The 16,860-nt window shown below is 34.7% G+C and overlaps 1 protein-coding gene across 1 annotated transcript in view; it reads right to left on the reverse strand.

The window, feature by feature from the left end:
- Window positions 1–11,279: 11,279 nt before the first annotated feature.
- The window catches only part of MRPL1 (mitochondrial ribosomal protein L1), a 97,722-nt gene continuing 92,141 nt past the window's right edge, over window positions 11,280–16,860 (reverse strand). Inside the window, exon 9 of the mRNA XM_007074790.3 lies at window positions 11,280–11,472. Within this exon, the coding sequence (XP_007074852.1) occupies window positions 11,354–11,472 (119 nt within the window). The 3' untranslated portion in view covers window positions 11,280–11,353. The remainder of the gene's footprint in view (window positions 11,473–16,860) is intronic.

The raw sequence follows: 16,860 nt of genomic DNA on the forward strand, positions 1-16,860 counted from the left end.
CATCTTCCATATTTTCCCACATATTTACCATTTCTGGCCTTCTTCGTTCATTTATATGAAATTAGGTTTGTGTCTGGTATCATTCTTCTTCCTCTAGAAGAACTTCTTTTAACATTTCTCATAATTCAGGTTTGCTGGAAATAAACTCTTTGCTTTTGTCTGCCCAAAAATGTCTTTATGTCACTCTCAGTTTTAAAGGATATTTTCACTTGACATAGAATCCTAGATGAATTTTTTTTTAATCATGTTAAACTTATCATTCTATTCCTTGTTTTGACTTATTTCCTGACAAGAAATCAGTAGTAATTCTTATCTTGGTACCCCTATATTTAATATTTCTTTTTTTCTCTGACTGCTTTCAAGAGTTCCACTTTATCACTGGTTCTCAACAATTCAAATAAGATAATGCCTTAGAAGAGTTTTCCTTTCTATCATCCTGCATGGAATTGGTCGAGTTTCTTAGATTTAGGAATTTTTCTTTCCATCTTGTTTGAAAAAATTAGTCTATTTTTCCTTCAAATATTTTCTCTGGCTCCTCTTTCCTGCACTTTTCAGGAACTCCAATTACACCTACATTAGACCACTTGGAATATTCTTCAAGTCACTGAGAAACTGTTCTATTACAATCTTTTTTTTCTGTTGCTCAATTTGAATAGTTTCTATTTCAGTATCTTCAAGTTCACAATTCTTTTCTTCTACAGTGCCTAATCAGTTGATAATCCATAGGTGAATTTCCCAGACACTGCATTTCGTAGCTCTAAAGTTCTCTTTGCTTCTTTTTAATATCTTTCACTTCTCATAATGTTCATTTTTTTTCCATTACATACTTGAACATATGTATAGTAGTTACTTTAAAGCTCCATGTTATCTGCTACTTCATTCATCTCTGTCATTTATGTTTCTATTGACTGATTTGCTTCTCTGCATGTTCCTCCTTATTTGCATGTCATAATTTTGGGGGGGTACCAGATATCATAAATCCATGTTCTTGAGATTTTAGATTTTTTATTTTATTCAAGTATTGACTTTGGCAGGCAGTTACTTGCTAATCAACTTGATCCTTCTGAAGTTGTTTTTAAGCTTTGCTAGTAGTGGTCTAGAGTAGCCTTTACTCACAGCCGTTAGCCCTATTGTAAGGCATGACTCTGGGGTATCTACTGAATGCCCAAGATTTTTAATGAGGTATTGCCACTCTGGTGGCAAAAACTCAAATGTCTCTCACCCACGTGTAAGCTCTGGGAATTGTTCAATTTACAGATTCCCAAAAGCAGCTTTTCGTCTGATTTTGTGGCATTTTATTCTAGGTATGTGCTCTTTAGCAAACAGCAAAAGATCTTTTGACATCCTGCAGATTCCTGGAGCTTCTCTACAGAGCATCTATATCTCTGGTGCTGTGCCCCACAAACTGAAGCTGCCATAGGCCTCCCACAATCTGATTTCAGTGTCTTCTCTAAAGAAACTGCCATGCTTTCCTTGGTTTCTCCCCTCCTGCACCTCATCTGGCAAGTGACTTAGGCAGAACTTAATTTGACCTATGAAGCTGTAGCAACACACTCAGAATTTTTGCTATTCTAAACGGGAAAATTTTTTTGGATTAAATATTAAAATAGAAAGGAAAAAGAAAATCTAAAATAATACTAAAAGTAAGCCAGCTCCTCAGTCACTATGATTAAGTAGTAGATTTAAATTACAGCTAAGAATGAGTCTCATTTCTGTTAATCTAATAGGGCTGACAAACATAGCAATATTTGAGAAAAAAATAAGAGTGAGAAAATTACCTTGTATCATGAGGCACAAGAAGAAAAAAGTGTTTGAATGTTCTACCAAACTTCTAATCAACAGTGTGACTCTGTGGAACACTGTATTGGGGGGAGGGGGGGGCGCGGAATCTGAAACCATGTAGAAATCAGTGGGAATGAATTCTGTGATTCACACCATCTGTCACAATTTGCCTGGTTGGAGATGGGGGATGATAGAACATAAGCCATGAATTTACAGTCCCCATTCTAGGTTGAGTAGTAATTGAAATTGCATAATGTACCAGAAACAATACCTGTAAAACTTTATAGGCCTAATTTTTTAAAATGTATGTTTATTTATTTTGAGATAGATAGAGAGAGAGAGAGAGAGAGAGAGAGAGAGAGAGAGAATGCAAGTGGGGGAGAGGCAGAGGAAAAGGGAAAAAGAGAATCCCAAGAAAGTTCTATGCTCAGCCCAGAGCCCATCACAGGGCTCAATCTAATGACTATGAGATCATGACCTGAGCTGAAATCAAGAGTCAGATGCTTAACTAACTAAGCCACCCAAACACCCCTTTATATGTCTAATTTTATTGAATATTCGGATTCAGATTTAACAAGGGGGTAATGTTCAAAACCAGGTTCTAGAGTCTGACAGAGAACCCTTCATTATATAGGATAATTAGAAGAAAAATAATCCCTCCCAAGGAAGCCAGTAACTTGTTAGAATTAGAAAATGATTTCTTCCACCTTTTAATTTTTAAGAAAAATTTATTTTATAAATTATGTAAAACTCTAGATCACCATGTTACAACTTTAATCTATGGAAAGTGATATTCTAAATTCCATTTCCTCTACTAACAGAATTTAAAAATTCTTCATATATTATTAAAGAATGTCACAGTCAGCAAAATGGTTAAAATGAAAAACATAAACCAATTATTGGCAAGGATATGGAGCAGGATGTGGAACTCCTACATGTTGGGAGTGTATATTGGTACTATGTTGAAAAGCTGTTGAGCATCATCAACTATAAATGAGCATATACCTAACTTATGATCCAGTAAATCCACTTCTTAGGTATTTATCCAACAGAAATGCATATATGTGTTCACCAAAAGAAACAGACAATAATATTAATAAGCAGCATTATTTGTAACCCTAAGACTTCACCAGAATGTACAAGAATGTTCATATCAGCATTATTTGTAATACCCTTAAACTGTAAACAATCCACATTATCAATAGTAGAATGGAAAACTGATACATTCATACAGTGGAATATTCTACAGCAATTAGCATGTGAGCAAAATTACAACTACACACAATAATATGAATTTCATAAACATAATGACTGAATGAACCCAGACCTCCCCCTAAAATACTTATGATAATTATTATTCTATTTACATAAAGTTTAAAAATAGGTAAAACAAGTATGTGGTCTTAGAAGTCGTATTGGTCACCTTGAATAGGAGTAGTTTCCAAGAAAGGAATGAAGGGGTTTCTGGGGTGCTGGTATTATCTATTTCTTGATCTATGTGCTACGTACATACTCACTTTGGGAAAATTCATCAAGGTGTTTATATATTTTTTTTAGATTTTTTTTCTACAATTTATTTTTTATAATTTACATCCAAGTTAGCACACGGTGCAACAATGATTTCAGGAGTAGATTCCTTAATGCCCCATGCCCATTTAGCCCACCCCCCCTCCCACAACCCCTCCAGCAACCCTCTGTTTGTTCTCCATACTTAAGAGTCTCTTATGTTCTGTCCCCCTCCATGTTTTTTATATTATTTTTGCTTCCCTTCCCTTATGTTCATCTGTTTTGTACCTTAAAATCCTCATGAGTGAAGTCATATATTTGTCTTTATCTAATTTGGCTTAGCATAATACCCTCTAGTTCCATCCACGTAGTTCCAAGATTTCATTCTTTTTGATTGCCAAGTAATACTCCATTGTGTGTGTGTATATCCTATATATATATGTATATAAATACATATATATGTACATAAATACATACATACACACACACACACACACGGGGCATTAAGGAATCTACTCCTGAAATCATTGTTGCACCATGTGCTAACTTGGATGTAAATGTGTATGTATATATATATATATATATATATATATATATACATACACATACACACACACATCTATTCATCCATTGATGGACATTTGGGCTCTTTCCATACTTTGGCTATTGTTGAGAGTGCTGCTATAAACATTAGGGTGCATGTGTCCCTTTGAAACAGCATACCTGTATCCCTTGAATAAATACCTAGTAGTGCAATTTCTGGGTCATAGGGTAGTTCTATTTTTAGTTTTTTGAGGAACCTCCATACTGTTTTCCAGAGTGGCTGCACCAGCTTGCATTCCCACCAGCAGTGCAAAAGAGATTCTCTTTCTCCGCATCCTTGCCAACATCTGTTGTTGCCTGAGTTGTTAATGTTAGCCATTCTGACAGGTGTGAGGTGGTATCTCATTGTAGTTTTGATTTGTATTTCCCAGATGATGAGTGATATTGAAGGGTGTTTATATTTCTGAATTAAGGTTGTAAGTCAATGAAACTTGCCTTAAAATTACTGGGCAATAACAACAATGTACAGGTTTACAGCACAGTTGGAACTTGAATCCTTATAGTTTAACTCCAGGTTTGTGATCTTAATCACTATTATTTTACCAATCTAACCTACAGAAGTACTCATTCATACTTGCAAAAAGACACACATATGTGTTCATCAAAATGATATATGTGAAATAACCTAAATATCAACCAATAGGTAATATATATATTACCATACACCTGGTAATGAATGTACCCCGATATATATTACCAGATGTATGGTATTTATGTTAGGTAATGTATATATTACCATATACCTGGTAATATTTTTCTATGATACCATATACCTGGTAATATATACATTACCTAACATAAATACCATACATCTGGTAATATATACATTACCTAACATAAATACCATACATCTGGTAATATATATCGGGGTACATTCATATTATGGAGAAATACAAACCTTTTAAAAAATATAATAGTCATGGAATAATGCTCGATATTATTGAGTGAAAAGTTAATTGTGAAATATTAAATACAGTACAATACAATCCATATTTATCCATATGTCAATAGGCAGATGTAGGAACAGAATTTGTAAAAGTATAGAAGATTCACATGGAAGTTGGGTGGGGGAAATCAGAAGTTTGGCTCTGATTGAACCTTTTTACCACGGGAATCTGTTCATGTGTTTATATTTGTTTAACAAAATGAAATTGACAATTCTCCCCTCCAAAGAATAAATAAGCAACTTTTTTTGCATTCAAAGAATATTTCCTATTGTATATACTTTCAGATTAATAAATATTTTGAGTTCAAAGAAATATATTTATGGATTTCACAGAAATCATAGGAGACATTTAATAAAAATTCAAGGAATGAATGGGCCTTAGAGATTTGTTAACCCTGTCAGTGCTACTAATTCTTCCTAAATATCCATCCAAGCTATAGTGAGCTAATGTAGTGGGCATCTATTGGTTTTCTTCCCCAGCACTCAACAGCTATTTCTTTTGGTAAAAGCACTTCAATATTCTCCTGTGGAATTTCTTCTATCCTACTGCACACACCTTAAGTAAGATGATCAATTCTGTTTTCTTTCGACCAAAGAGTAGGTGTGTAAACTAAACTAGGCCAACCAGACTCTCTCCCTTGAGAACTTAAATCTTGAGTGGAATGACATAAAGTCAGAAAACAGAGCTGATTCAGTACCGGAAGAAACTGTCCATTGGTTCTTGCTACTTAGATTCCATTAGCTGCTTCCTAATCTTTCCCAATACCAGTTGTTTGGCTTTTCCTTAGATTCTGTGAATCATCCCATTTCCTTAGAACACATTCCATCTCTGGTTAAGTCAGTCAATTTCCATTGACAGCAACTGAAGAATGCTATTGATACAGCTGAATGTAAATACACTAAGAATCCACAGCATCTAAGTTTTGTTTATTAATTTTGTGCCAGGATTTCCTTCTTTATAAAACCTACATTAGTTCTAACTCTACTTCTGGAGCTTCATAGTATCCAAGCTCCATCTTGCAATGGCACATATTTAAAAACTAACAACTATACCTAAATACTTTCTCAGCAAAAAACTCATTTTCTCAATTAAAATATGTGTGACTACTTTAGCTCACTAGAAATGGTTTTAATAAAAAAGACAGACAATTCCAAATGTTGATAAGGATGTGGAGAAACTGGAACCTTCATTCCTTGCTGGAGGGAATATAAAATGGGATAGCTACTTTGTTTTTGTTTTTTTAATATTTATTTATTTTTGAGACAAAGAGAGAATGAGCAGGGGAGGGGCAGAGAGAGTGGGAGACAGAGGACCAGAAGTGGGCTCTGCACTGACAGCAGTGAGCCTGATGCAGGGCTCAAACTCACGAACCACAAGATTATGACCTGAACCGGAGTCAGACACTTACCTGACTGAGCCACCCAGGCGTCCCTGGGATAGCCACTTTGGAAAGCATTTTATATAATTAACATATTTATATGATTTAGTGTTTTTAAATTGAATTTACAAATAATCACCTATTGTAATGTCATCCTAGGCAATGATACCCATGAAATCATGGTCTTTATACGTTAGCTATATTTTTCTATGATACATTAAAGATTACTTAACTATTAATTTAAAATGTGGTTCACTTACCATTCAAATTCATTTCTTGTGCAACTAATGGTATATACTTATTGCCCTTTGGGAACCACTGGGTTTTTTCTATTTAGAAAAACATATAAATTAATTTTCATTAAAGCAATTGCCAACTTAGTAAACAATAATATAAAATTTATGTAACATATGATGAGATACAGAAAGTGTTAGGCCTTTCATGTAGCAAACACTTAGTGATTGCTTTTGGTTGCCTTTTCTCAAGAGTAAGCGACTGAAGAGCTGGGAATGTGGGAAACCTCCAGAGTCAAGAAGTCTCCTGTCTACTCTGTATTCATGATCACAGCCATGCTCTTACAGGAGCAAAGGCGACTTCCACATAGGTAGAAGGGAAAAAAGGAACTACAACAAAATGTTATTTAAAGAATTATGGGTCATTGTTTTCTTTAAATTTTTCATTGTTTTTCCTTTCTCTGCTTTGCCAAATTTATTTATTGCTCTTCTATTTTTTTTAAATAAAACAATACAGTAAAACTTTTTGTTCCTCAGATGAAAACTGAATATTTCATCCTTCAGATGAAAACTGAATATTATTTCAACCTATTCCTTATAATAGTTACATTTCTAATTTGATCTTTTGATTCAAAAACAAAAATGTAAGTAAAGATACCAACTTCTTCCTTATTTTTTGAAGTATTGATAGTTACATACAACCTTTGGTGGCTAATTATGTTACTATGTACATGTACTAAGTTCTCAAGAGCAATGGAAATAGATATTTGCCCATTATTACATGAAAAATATAATACTAAAAACCTGAATTCAAAAAAAAAAAAAAAAACCCAAAACTGAATGCCCTAAATGGCCAAAGTAGAACACAAAAACAATGGGTTCTGAAAAATGGACCTAAAATCTTCTTATATCTTGATTATTCTTAAAACGCTATAGGTTAAGAGGTATGATGTATGGAATTTTTCAGAGAGCCATCTAGCCTAATGGATAAGGTGTTGGGCTCTGGATATGTAGAATTTGCTTTTATTTTTTTTTTAAGTTTATTTATTTATTTTTGAGAGAGATCACAAGTACGTGAGTGTGAGTTAGGGAAAGGCAGACAAACAGAATCCCAAGTAGGCTCCACACCGTCAGTGCAGAGCCCAATGTGGGGCTCGAACTCAGAACCATGAGATCATGACCTGAGCCAAAACCAAAAGTTGGATGCTTAACTAATGGAGCCACCCAGGCACCTCAAGGGATTTGCTTTTAATTACTCTAGCAGGGATAAGGATAAACTGGGGAGTTGTGGATAGATGAAAGGGATAGATGTAAACAGCACAATTGCATACTGCTGATAATTGCTGAAGCTGGGCGGTGAGTAAATAGGTGAGTAAATTTTTCTGTATTTTTGAAAAATTTTATAATAAAACAGAAACAAAAAAACTCTAAATACGCACTATTACAATGACAACTACAGCAAACGCCATAGTATGTTCAAAATAGAATAAAATTTATTAAAAATCCGTTATAAAACAAAGCTCCAAATGGTCTATATAGTAATTTTGCTTTTTTATCTGTATACTCAAATGAAAAAACAAGTATTTACCAATACGCACAAGGCTATTTAAAAGTTGTATGAAAGGTTATGATTGCCACCTACTGGACTTTCTGCGTAACTGCTTGCTACAGGAAAAACACTACTGAATTAAGTGCCCCTATCCCACGCCAAGCATCTGGTCTTTCACAAGATAATCCTATTAATACCATTAAATTTAGGTTCACGTGTGTGTTTATATTAATAATGTTAGGTTACATAACTTTTAACAACGTGAAATGCCACCTTCAAAAAGATCATAAAATTTTGTCAGAAAGTACAGTGGTGACCATCTTATGATGTCCTTATATTACAGAAGAAAGATCCCAGATTTTGAAATGTTTTCTCATAGAGTGAGAGCCAGAATTTAAATTATTTACACACAGAGATAGACCAGAAATCTATAAATTAGTCCTGGCTCTTAAATTTGGCACATTATCTTTTAATCATCCCCGTCTTTTAAAATCTCAACTTTTAAGGGGCATTAAGGAATCTACTCCTGAAATCATTGTTGCACTATATGCTAACTAATTTGGATGTAAATTTTAAAAAACATTTTTTTAAATCTCAACTTTATTGCAAATTTTACATTTTTTTATGACCTAGCTAACTGCATATACCAGTGATTCTCAACCCCAGTGCATTAGAATTTACCTGTGGAATTTTTACATAAACTGTTGCTGTTACTACAGCCAGAGATTTTTTTATCTAGCCATGATTAAAAGAGCCATTAGTAAATAACAGAGGTTCTCAAAGTGTTGTCCATAGAACAGCAACATCATCATCACCTGGGAATTTGTTAGAAATGTGAAAAGGTCAAGGTCCACCCAAAACTGCTAGGCAGAGCCCAGAAATTTGTGAGTGTGAGCCCACCAGGTAATTTGGAATGAGGCTAAAGTTTGAATAGTACTAGTACTTAATATAAAATTTTTTAAGTTTTTAATTTCTTCAAATATAAGATCTAATTTATTGTTCTCTAAGAATATAATAATATAAAAGAGAAAGATATTTATGTTCAGAGTTATCTAGTACAATTCTGTTTTTCCAGAAACATACCATAATAAACACTCAACATTAGTTCTAGTTAGCCAAAAGGAAAAATGCATAATGGAAGGGTAGGGAATAATTTGTCCATTGGCCAGTTAATTAAACCCTGGAACGTTCCTGCCCAGAGTAAGTTTTCCAACCATATTTCCTTGTTCAGGTTTGATCTGATCACAAAGGCACCTTTCTAAGACATAATTAAGACTCCTAGCCATACCATATCTTTTAACCCAGTAATGTCACTGCAAGGAATAGAGAGGAAAATAAATTACAAATCCAAAGCATTATAAATAATAGAGGAGGGGGATCTGAAAGTGAGTTAAGTGCCCAACAATTGAGAAATAATTCCATAAATTATAGCATCAATAGGATGGAGTATTATTCAACCATTAAAATGATGCTTTTCCTATAAGACTTTAATTAATATGGAAAAATGCTTACTTTATAGCATCATGTGTATATTCTGTCTCTCTCTGCCAACTGAAAATGGAGAGCACCAAAATATTCATGCTGGTTATCTTTGAGCAGTAGGATTATGAGTAGATTTATTTTTTATGTTTATTAGTGTTTCTAAAACTTTCAATTATAAGAGCATACTTAATCTACTAATCAGAAGAAAATCTACAAACATAGTAATAGAGCTTCTACTCTGAATTAGGATCTCTAAATAATGATTAATCAGTAAGTTTTCAAAAGACAGTAATTGGGGAAAACAAGTAAATACCTTTTTCTCTCCATCCTAACACTACTCTTTTCTCACGCCATTCCTTCTAACCCTTTTATTTCTACTTTCTCACATCCACTCTGCCATAACCCCATAACTAGAGATACCAAGACACTGAAGTATAATTCTTCAATATTTTCAAAATTTTAAAGTGTCACATAAATAGGTTGATTTATCTTTTAAGATATATAAAAAGGAGGTACCATACCCCAATGGTTAAGAGAACAGGCTTTAAAATCACACAGATCTAGGTGTGAGTCTTAGGTTAGGGGAGCTCACATAGGTTTCAATTTCCTTACCTGTGAAGTGGGAGTAGCAAACCCCCCTCACCGAACCGCTATGAGGATGAAATGAGACAGTGCAGTAAAGGCATAAGATGGTAGGTGGGCACTCAACAGAAGGTAACTGCTGTTACTATTTTGTAGTTACTGTTAACTTTTGTAGTTACTGTTTTTGGTAAACAGCCTTTACATTTTAATTTTCCTGTGGGGGGAAAAAAAGCTTAATGGGGTACAGTGATTGCTCATGGTCATTTGGACTTCTCGGACAACTTCCACTTCAAAAACAATTTGGGAGACCTACATGAAGCTGCCAAAATATTCTTTACGAAGTGAAGATCCCACCAACGAATTTATCAATGCTACTATTTCATGAAAGAAGCAGCATTTGAACATTCGTTAAAAATAAATAAATAAAAAAGTAGAAGATAGTCTCTGAGTGAAGGAAATCATTCCAAAGAAAGGACAGTGGGCAACTGCATGCCAAAATTATCCTTATGTTTTTGATTTTTTCACCTACCAGTAAATACTTAAAGATCAACACCAGTTTGCAAACTGACACTTGGTGAAAGACACTTAACTTTCTAGCCTGATTCTTCTCCATTAAATGAAATTGTTCTATCTACATCATGGGATGTTCAGTCAACAAACACTAACCAAACCTATTACTTGCTATTAAGCAAAGGAATTCAGGCTCAAATGAGATTAAGTGTATGAAAACACTATACACTGTATATATAGCACAAAGCACCATAAAATTATACACTACTGTTACTACAAAAAACCACAAATATTATAAATTAATTCCTAAAAGAAAAAAAGCTTTCCCACCTACATTTTAACGTCTTAGTCATTTTCTATATGCATGCTATCACAAATGATATTTAGAATTTTTAGAAAAAACACTTTCCATACTTTCTCCATAGAAAATAGACGTATTTAGGATATAGCTCATGACTCTGCCATTCTCTGTCCTATGAAAATTGAGAATATTACTTTTCCCTCAGAATGGTATGGCTCTCAAGGGAAAGTTATTAAGCTAGAAATTTCTGCTACAATTATGAGCGTGCAGAATCCAAATTCTAAGGAAGACAATTTAATATAGGTTCAGACAGAGAAAATTTTTTCTTATTTTTGAAAGTGTTGTAAGATTTTTTCCGAGTGTTAAAATCAAGTATGATGATTAAGAAATAACAAGACACCAAATGTAGAAATTATACAGTTTTATAATTGTCTCCATTGCTTCTTAATCCACTGAAAATAATTTCATAATATAACATTTTTAGGCATCTTCTTTGTTATTTTCTTTGGTTTCTACTTCTTTAGGCAACAATGGCTCGATCTTTAGTAACAAACCTTCACTTGTTGAAGTACGAAGGAAAGCTCGTACCACAAAAGGTCCTGGAAACAAAGACAAGAATCAACTTTTATTTTACTCCACAGATACATAATGAGCAGATATAAACATACAACAACAAACCTTATATAACTCATGTTATATTTTCCACTTGAAAAGTACTGATATTACTGAACTAAGATTTTGAATTATAAGGAACACAAGATCGTTTGTTTTCTAGAGTAGAAGACAAACTAAAGAAACTCCAGCATATTAGAGATTTACCCTTGAAACTACATAATCTATAATAATTCATTTCTCTCTTCCAGAAGATGATCACCTAGAATTTATTTTACTGCAAAGTCGAAAGTGAAGGGAGCAGGTGGTGATATTTACATGTGATGGCAATATTCTAAATATTTATTTGAAATATCACAGATGCTATCTCTGTGTTACTAAACATTTAGTAAAATTCCCTAAAAATGAAAAAGCTTTTCATAAGAACAATTAAGAGACTTCATTTAAAATGGCAAAGAAAGATAGAGACAGTTCAAGATGGCAGCATAAGAAGATCCTTAACTCACCTCTTCCCACAGACACAGCATATCTACAGCTACATATGGAATAAATTCCTCGAAAAAGTCCTGAAAACCAGATGAGCAGTATCTCCACAACAAAGGATAAAAGGGCTGCATCAAGACAAGTAGGAATGGCAGAGACAATACTGTCTGCAAAAACCCCACTCCAGGCAAGGCGACCGAAAATCGGGAGGGATCTCAAAAATACAGAACTTTTCCCTGAGGACAAGGGCTTTGTTCCCCAAACTAGGCACCCCAACCACTGTGTCCTGTATCAGACAGATGAGCTCCCAAAACATATGGCTTTGAAAACCAACAGAGTGCATCCAAGAGAACCACAGAACTGGAAAGAACAGGGAACTCAGTGTTAAAGGGCTCACACATAAACTCATTCCACAACCTGGTGCAAAAGAAGCAGTGTGAAAAGCACTAGACCATATGTGAAGGAAACCCACTTATTAATCTTAAAACAACTGCTGGAAAGAAGAAACCTATTGAGACTTTCTTTGGGGATAAGAGTGCATTTTTGCAATCTCATTCAACCTTGCTAATGCCAGTGCTGGCAGGAGCCATGTTGGCAATCCTACTCTAACCTATCAGCGCCACTGAGCATGCTCTGCCCCTCTTCCATGCCACATCCAGAGCACAGCTGGTGGGCAACCTTGCTGTGGGGCAGCCAAACTGCAACCAACCAGGTGAGCAACCCCACCCAATAAGGCAGCCTGTTGCACAGGCAGCCAGTTGAGACCCAGCCCACCCCCTCATTCCTACCATACCCGTGTCATAGACAGACAAGTACCCCACACCCGTCCCCACCCTCCCTGCACACAGCTGGCAGGTGTGTGAAGCCCACACAGGGGATACCTTGAGCACCAGGCTCTGGTGGCTGGGGGATTACACTTCTAAGCCCCACAGAAAATCTTGTATACAGGCCACTCCTGATTGGGAGAGGTAGCTATTTCAATACATAGAAACACACAGAATCAGGCCAAATTAGGAGATAGAGGAATATGTTCCAAATGAAAGAACAAGGCAGAACCTGAGAAAAAGACCTTAATGAAATGATCATAAGTAATCTGCCTGAGAAAGGGAGCAAAGTAACAGCCATAAAGATGCTCACTTGGGGGAAAGCATGGATGAACACAGGAGAACTTCAATAAAAAGACAGAAAATATATGAAAGTACCAAGCAAAAATCACAGAACTGAAGAAAAAAATAAGTGAACTGAAAAATACATTGGAGAAGCTCAACAGCAGACTGAATGAGAAACAGATCAGCAACCTGGAAGACAAAGCAATGGACTCACTCAGAGAAGGAAACAAAAAGAAAAAAGAATTTTAAATAGTGAAAATAGCTTAAGGAACACATAGGACAACTTCAAGCAAAGTAATATTCTCATTATAGGGATCCCAGAAAGAGAAGAAAGGGGCAGAAAACTTATAAAAAAGAGAAAAATAACTGAAAACCCTAACTTGAGGAAGGGAATCGACATCCAGATCCAAGGTCAGAAAGTTCTAAATAAGATGAAACCGAAGAGATTCACACTAATTAAAATGTCACAAGTTAAAGACAGAATCTTAAAAGCAGCAGGAGAAAAACAACTTGATACATACAAAGGCAGCCCCATAAGGCTATCAGCAAATTTATCAGAAGAAACTTTGCAGGCAAAAGTGACTGATAGAACATATTCAAGGTGCTTAAAGGAAAATATCTACAACCAAGAATACTGTACCTAGCAAGGTTATCATTCAAAATAGGAAAAGGGATAAAGAGTTTTTCAGATAAGAAAAAGGTAAAGGAATTCATGATCATTTAATCAACCCTACAAGAAATGTCAAATGGAATTCTTTAAGCTGAAAGGAAATAGTACTAATGAATGACAAGAAAACATACTTAGTAAAAATGTCACTGGAAAATGTAAGTATATTGTAAAAGTAGTGCATTTACTCACTTATAAAACCAGTATAAAAGTCAAAAGACAAAAGTAATAAAATTAATTAAACCTATATTAATTAGTTAATGACATCAAGAAGTGTTAAAATGTACATCAAAACCATAAAACACAGGGGATGGAATAAAAATGTAGAGTTTTGGAATGAGTTTCAATTAAGTTGCTACCAGATGAAACAGACTGTTATATACACAGAATGGTATATGTGAACCTCATGGTAACCACAAAGAAAAAAACTTATAGCAACATAAAAAGAAAATGAGAAAGGGATCTAAACATAACACTAAAGAAAATTATTAAGACCAGAAGGAAAGACAGAAAGAAAAGAACAGAGAGGAACAAGGAAAAAAGCCAGAAAACAATGAACAAAATGGCAATAAGTACATACCTATCAATAATTACTTTGTTTTTAAAGTATGTTTGTTTTTTTTTGTTTTTTTGTTTTTTTTTATTATTATTTTTTTTTATTTATTTTTGGGACAGAGAGAGACAGAGCATGAATGGGGGAGGGTCAGAGAGAGAGGGGGACACAGAATCGGAAACAGGCTCCAGGCTCCGAGCCATCAGCCCAGAGCCTGACGCGGGGCTCGAACTCACGGACCGCGAGATCGTGACCTGGCTGAAGTCGGACGCTTAACCGACTGCGCCACCCAGGCGCCCCTAAAGTATGTTTGTTTTTAAAACATAAATGGTCTAAATCTTTTTTTATTTTTTATTTTATTTTTTTAATGTTTATTTATTTTTGAGAGAGACAGAGAGACAGAGTGCAAGCAGGGCAGGGGCAGAGAGAGAGGGAGACACAGAATCTGGAGCAGGCTCCAGGCTCTGAGCTGCCAGCACAGAGCCCAATGCAGGGCCAAAACCCACAAACCATGAGACCATGACCTGAGCCCAAGTTGGATCGAGTGAGCCACGAGGCCAACCGAGTGAGCCACCAGGCACCCCTAAATCTTTCAATCAAAAGACACAGAGTGGCTGAATGGATTTAAAAAAACAAACAAACAAAAACAAGACTCATCTATACACTGCCTATAAGAGACTCAGCTCAGAAGTAAGGACTGAAAGTAAAGGGATGGAAAAATATATTCTATGCAAATGGAAACAAACTGACAAAAAGCTGATGTAGCTAAATTTATTCAACAAAAAATACTTTAAAACAGACCGTAATAAAAGACAAAGAAGGGTATTACATAATGATTAAAGGGTCAAACTGGCAGGAAAATATAGCATGTATAAATATCTATGCACCCAACATAGAAGCACCAAAATATATAAAGCAAATATTAATAAACCTAAAAAGAGAGACAGCAATAGTAGGGGATTTTAACACTCCACTTACATCAATAGATAGATGATCTAAACAGATAATCAATAAGGAAACATCACCCTTAAACAACACATTAGACCAGATGGACTTAATATATTTATACAGAAAATTCCATCCAAAACAAAAACAAAAAAATAAAAACCACATTCTTGTCAAGTGCACATGGGACATTCTCCAGGACATATCACAGATTAGGCCACAAAGCAACTCTCAGATCAGGCATCTTTTCTGACCACAACGTTATGAAACTAGAAATCAGTTACAAGAAGACTGGAAAAAAACACAAAAACATTAGAAATTAAATAACATGCTACTGAACAACCAATGAGTCATCAAAGAAATAAAAAGGAAAAATCAAAAATACCTAGAGACATATGAAAACAGAAATACAACATACAAAAACCTATGGGATAAATCAGAAACGATTAAAGGAGAGAAGTTCATAGCAATACAGGCCTACCTCAAGAAACAAGGAAAATCTTAAATAAACAGTCTAACTTTAAACAGAAAGTAACTACAAAAAGAACAACAAATGAAATGCAAAGTTAGGAGAAGGAAAGAAATAGTAAATATCAGAGGGGAAATAAATGAAATAGAGAATAAAAGGACAATAGAAAAGATCAATGAAACTAAGAGCTTGTTATTTGAAAAGATAAACAAAATTAACAAACATTAATTAGACTCACCAAGAAAAAGAGAAGGTGGGCTCAAATAAATAAAATCAGAAATGAAAGAGAATTACAACTGATACCACAGAAATACGAAGGATCATAAGAGACTACTATCAACAATTACATACCAACAAACTGGACAACTTAGAAAAAATTATTAAATACCTAGAAACAAACAACTTCCAAGATTGAATCAGGAAGAACAGAAAAATCAGAATATACTTATAATAGCAAACACATTGAATCAGTAATCAAAAACCTCCCAACAGACAAAAACCCAAGATTAGCCAGCTTAGCTGGTGAATTCTAACAGACATTCAAAGATTTAGTATCTAGCCTTCTCAAACTCTCCCCAAAACACTGAAGAAGATGAGAGAATGCTTCCAAACTCATTTTATGAGGCCAGTATTACCCTGATACCAAAATTAGACAAGGACACAACAAAAAAAGAAGAAAATTACAGGCCAATAATCCTGGTGAACATGTATATGAACACCCTCAACAAAATATTAGCAAACCAAATTCTAAAATACATAAAAAGAATCACACACCACGATCAAGTGGAATTCATTCCAGGATGAAAGGATGGTTCAATATGTGCACATCAATGTAATACAGATTAACAAAATGAAAAATAAAAATCATACGATCACTTCAATAGATGCAGAAAAAGCACCCAACAAAAGTCACATCCATTTACAATAAAAACTTTCAACATAGTGCTTAAAGAGAGAACGTACATACCCCAACGTAATAAAGGTCATATACAAACCCACAAATAATATCATAATCAATGGTGAAAAGTTGAAAGCTTTTCCTCTAAGGTCAGGAACAAGACAAGGATGCCCACTCTCCCCACTATTATTCAACATAGTATTGGAAGTTCTAGTCATAGCATTCAGGCAAGACCAAAATAAGGCATCCAA

The sequence above is a fragment of the Panthera tigris genome, chromosome B1 (genome assembly GCF_018350195.1).
Source record: "Panthera tigris isolate Pti1 chromosome B1, P.tigris_Pti1_mat1.1, whole genome shotgun sequence".
In the NCBI taxonomy this organism is placed as follows: Eukaryota; Metazoa; Chordata; class Mammalia; order Carnivora; family Felidae; genus Panthera; species Panthera tigris.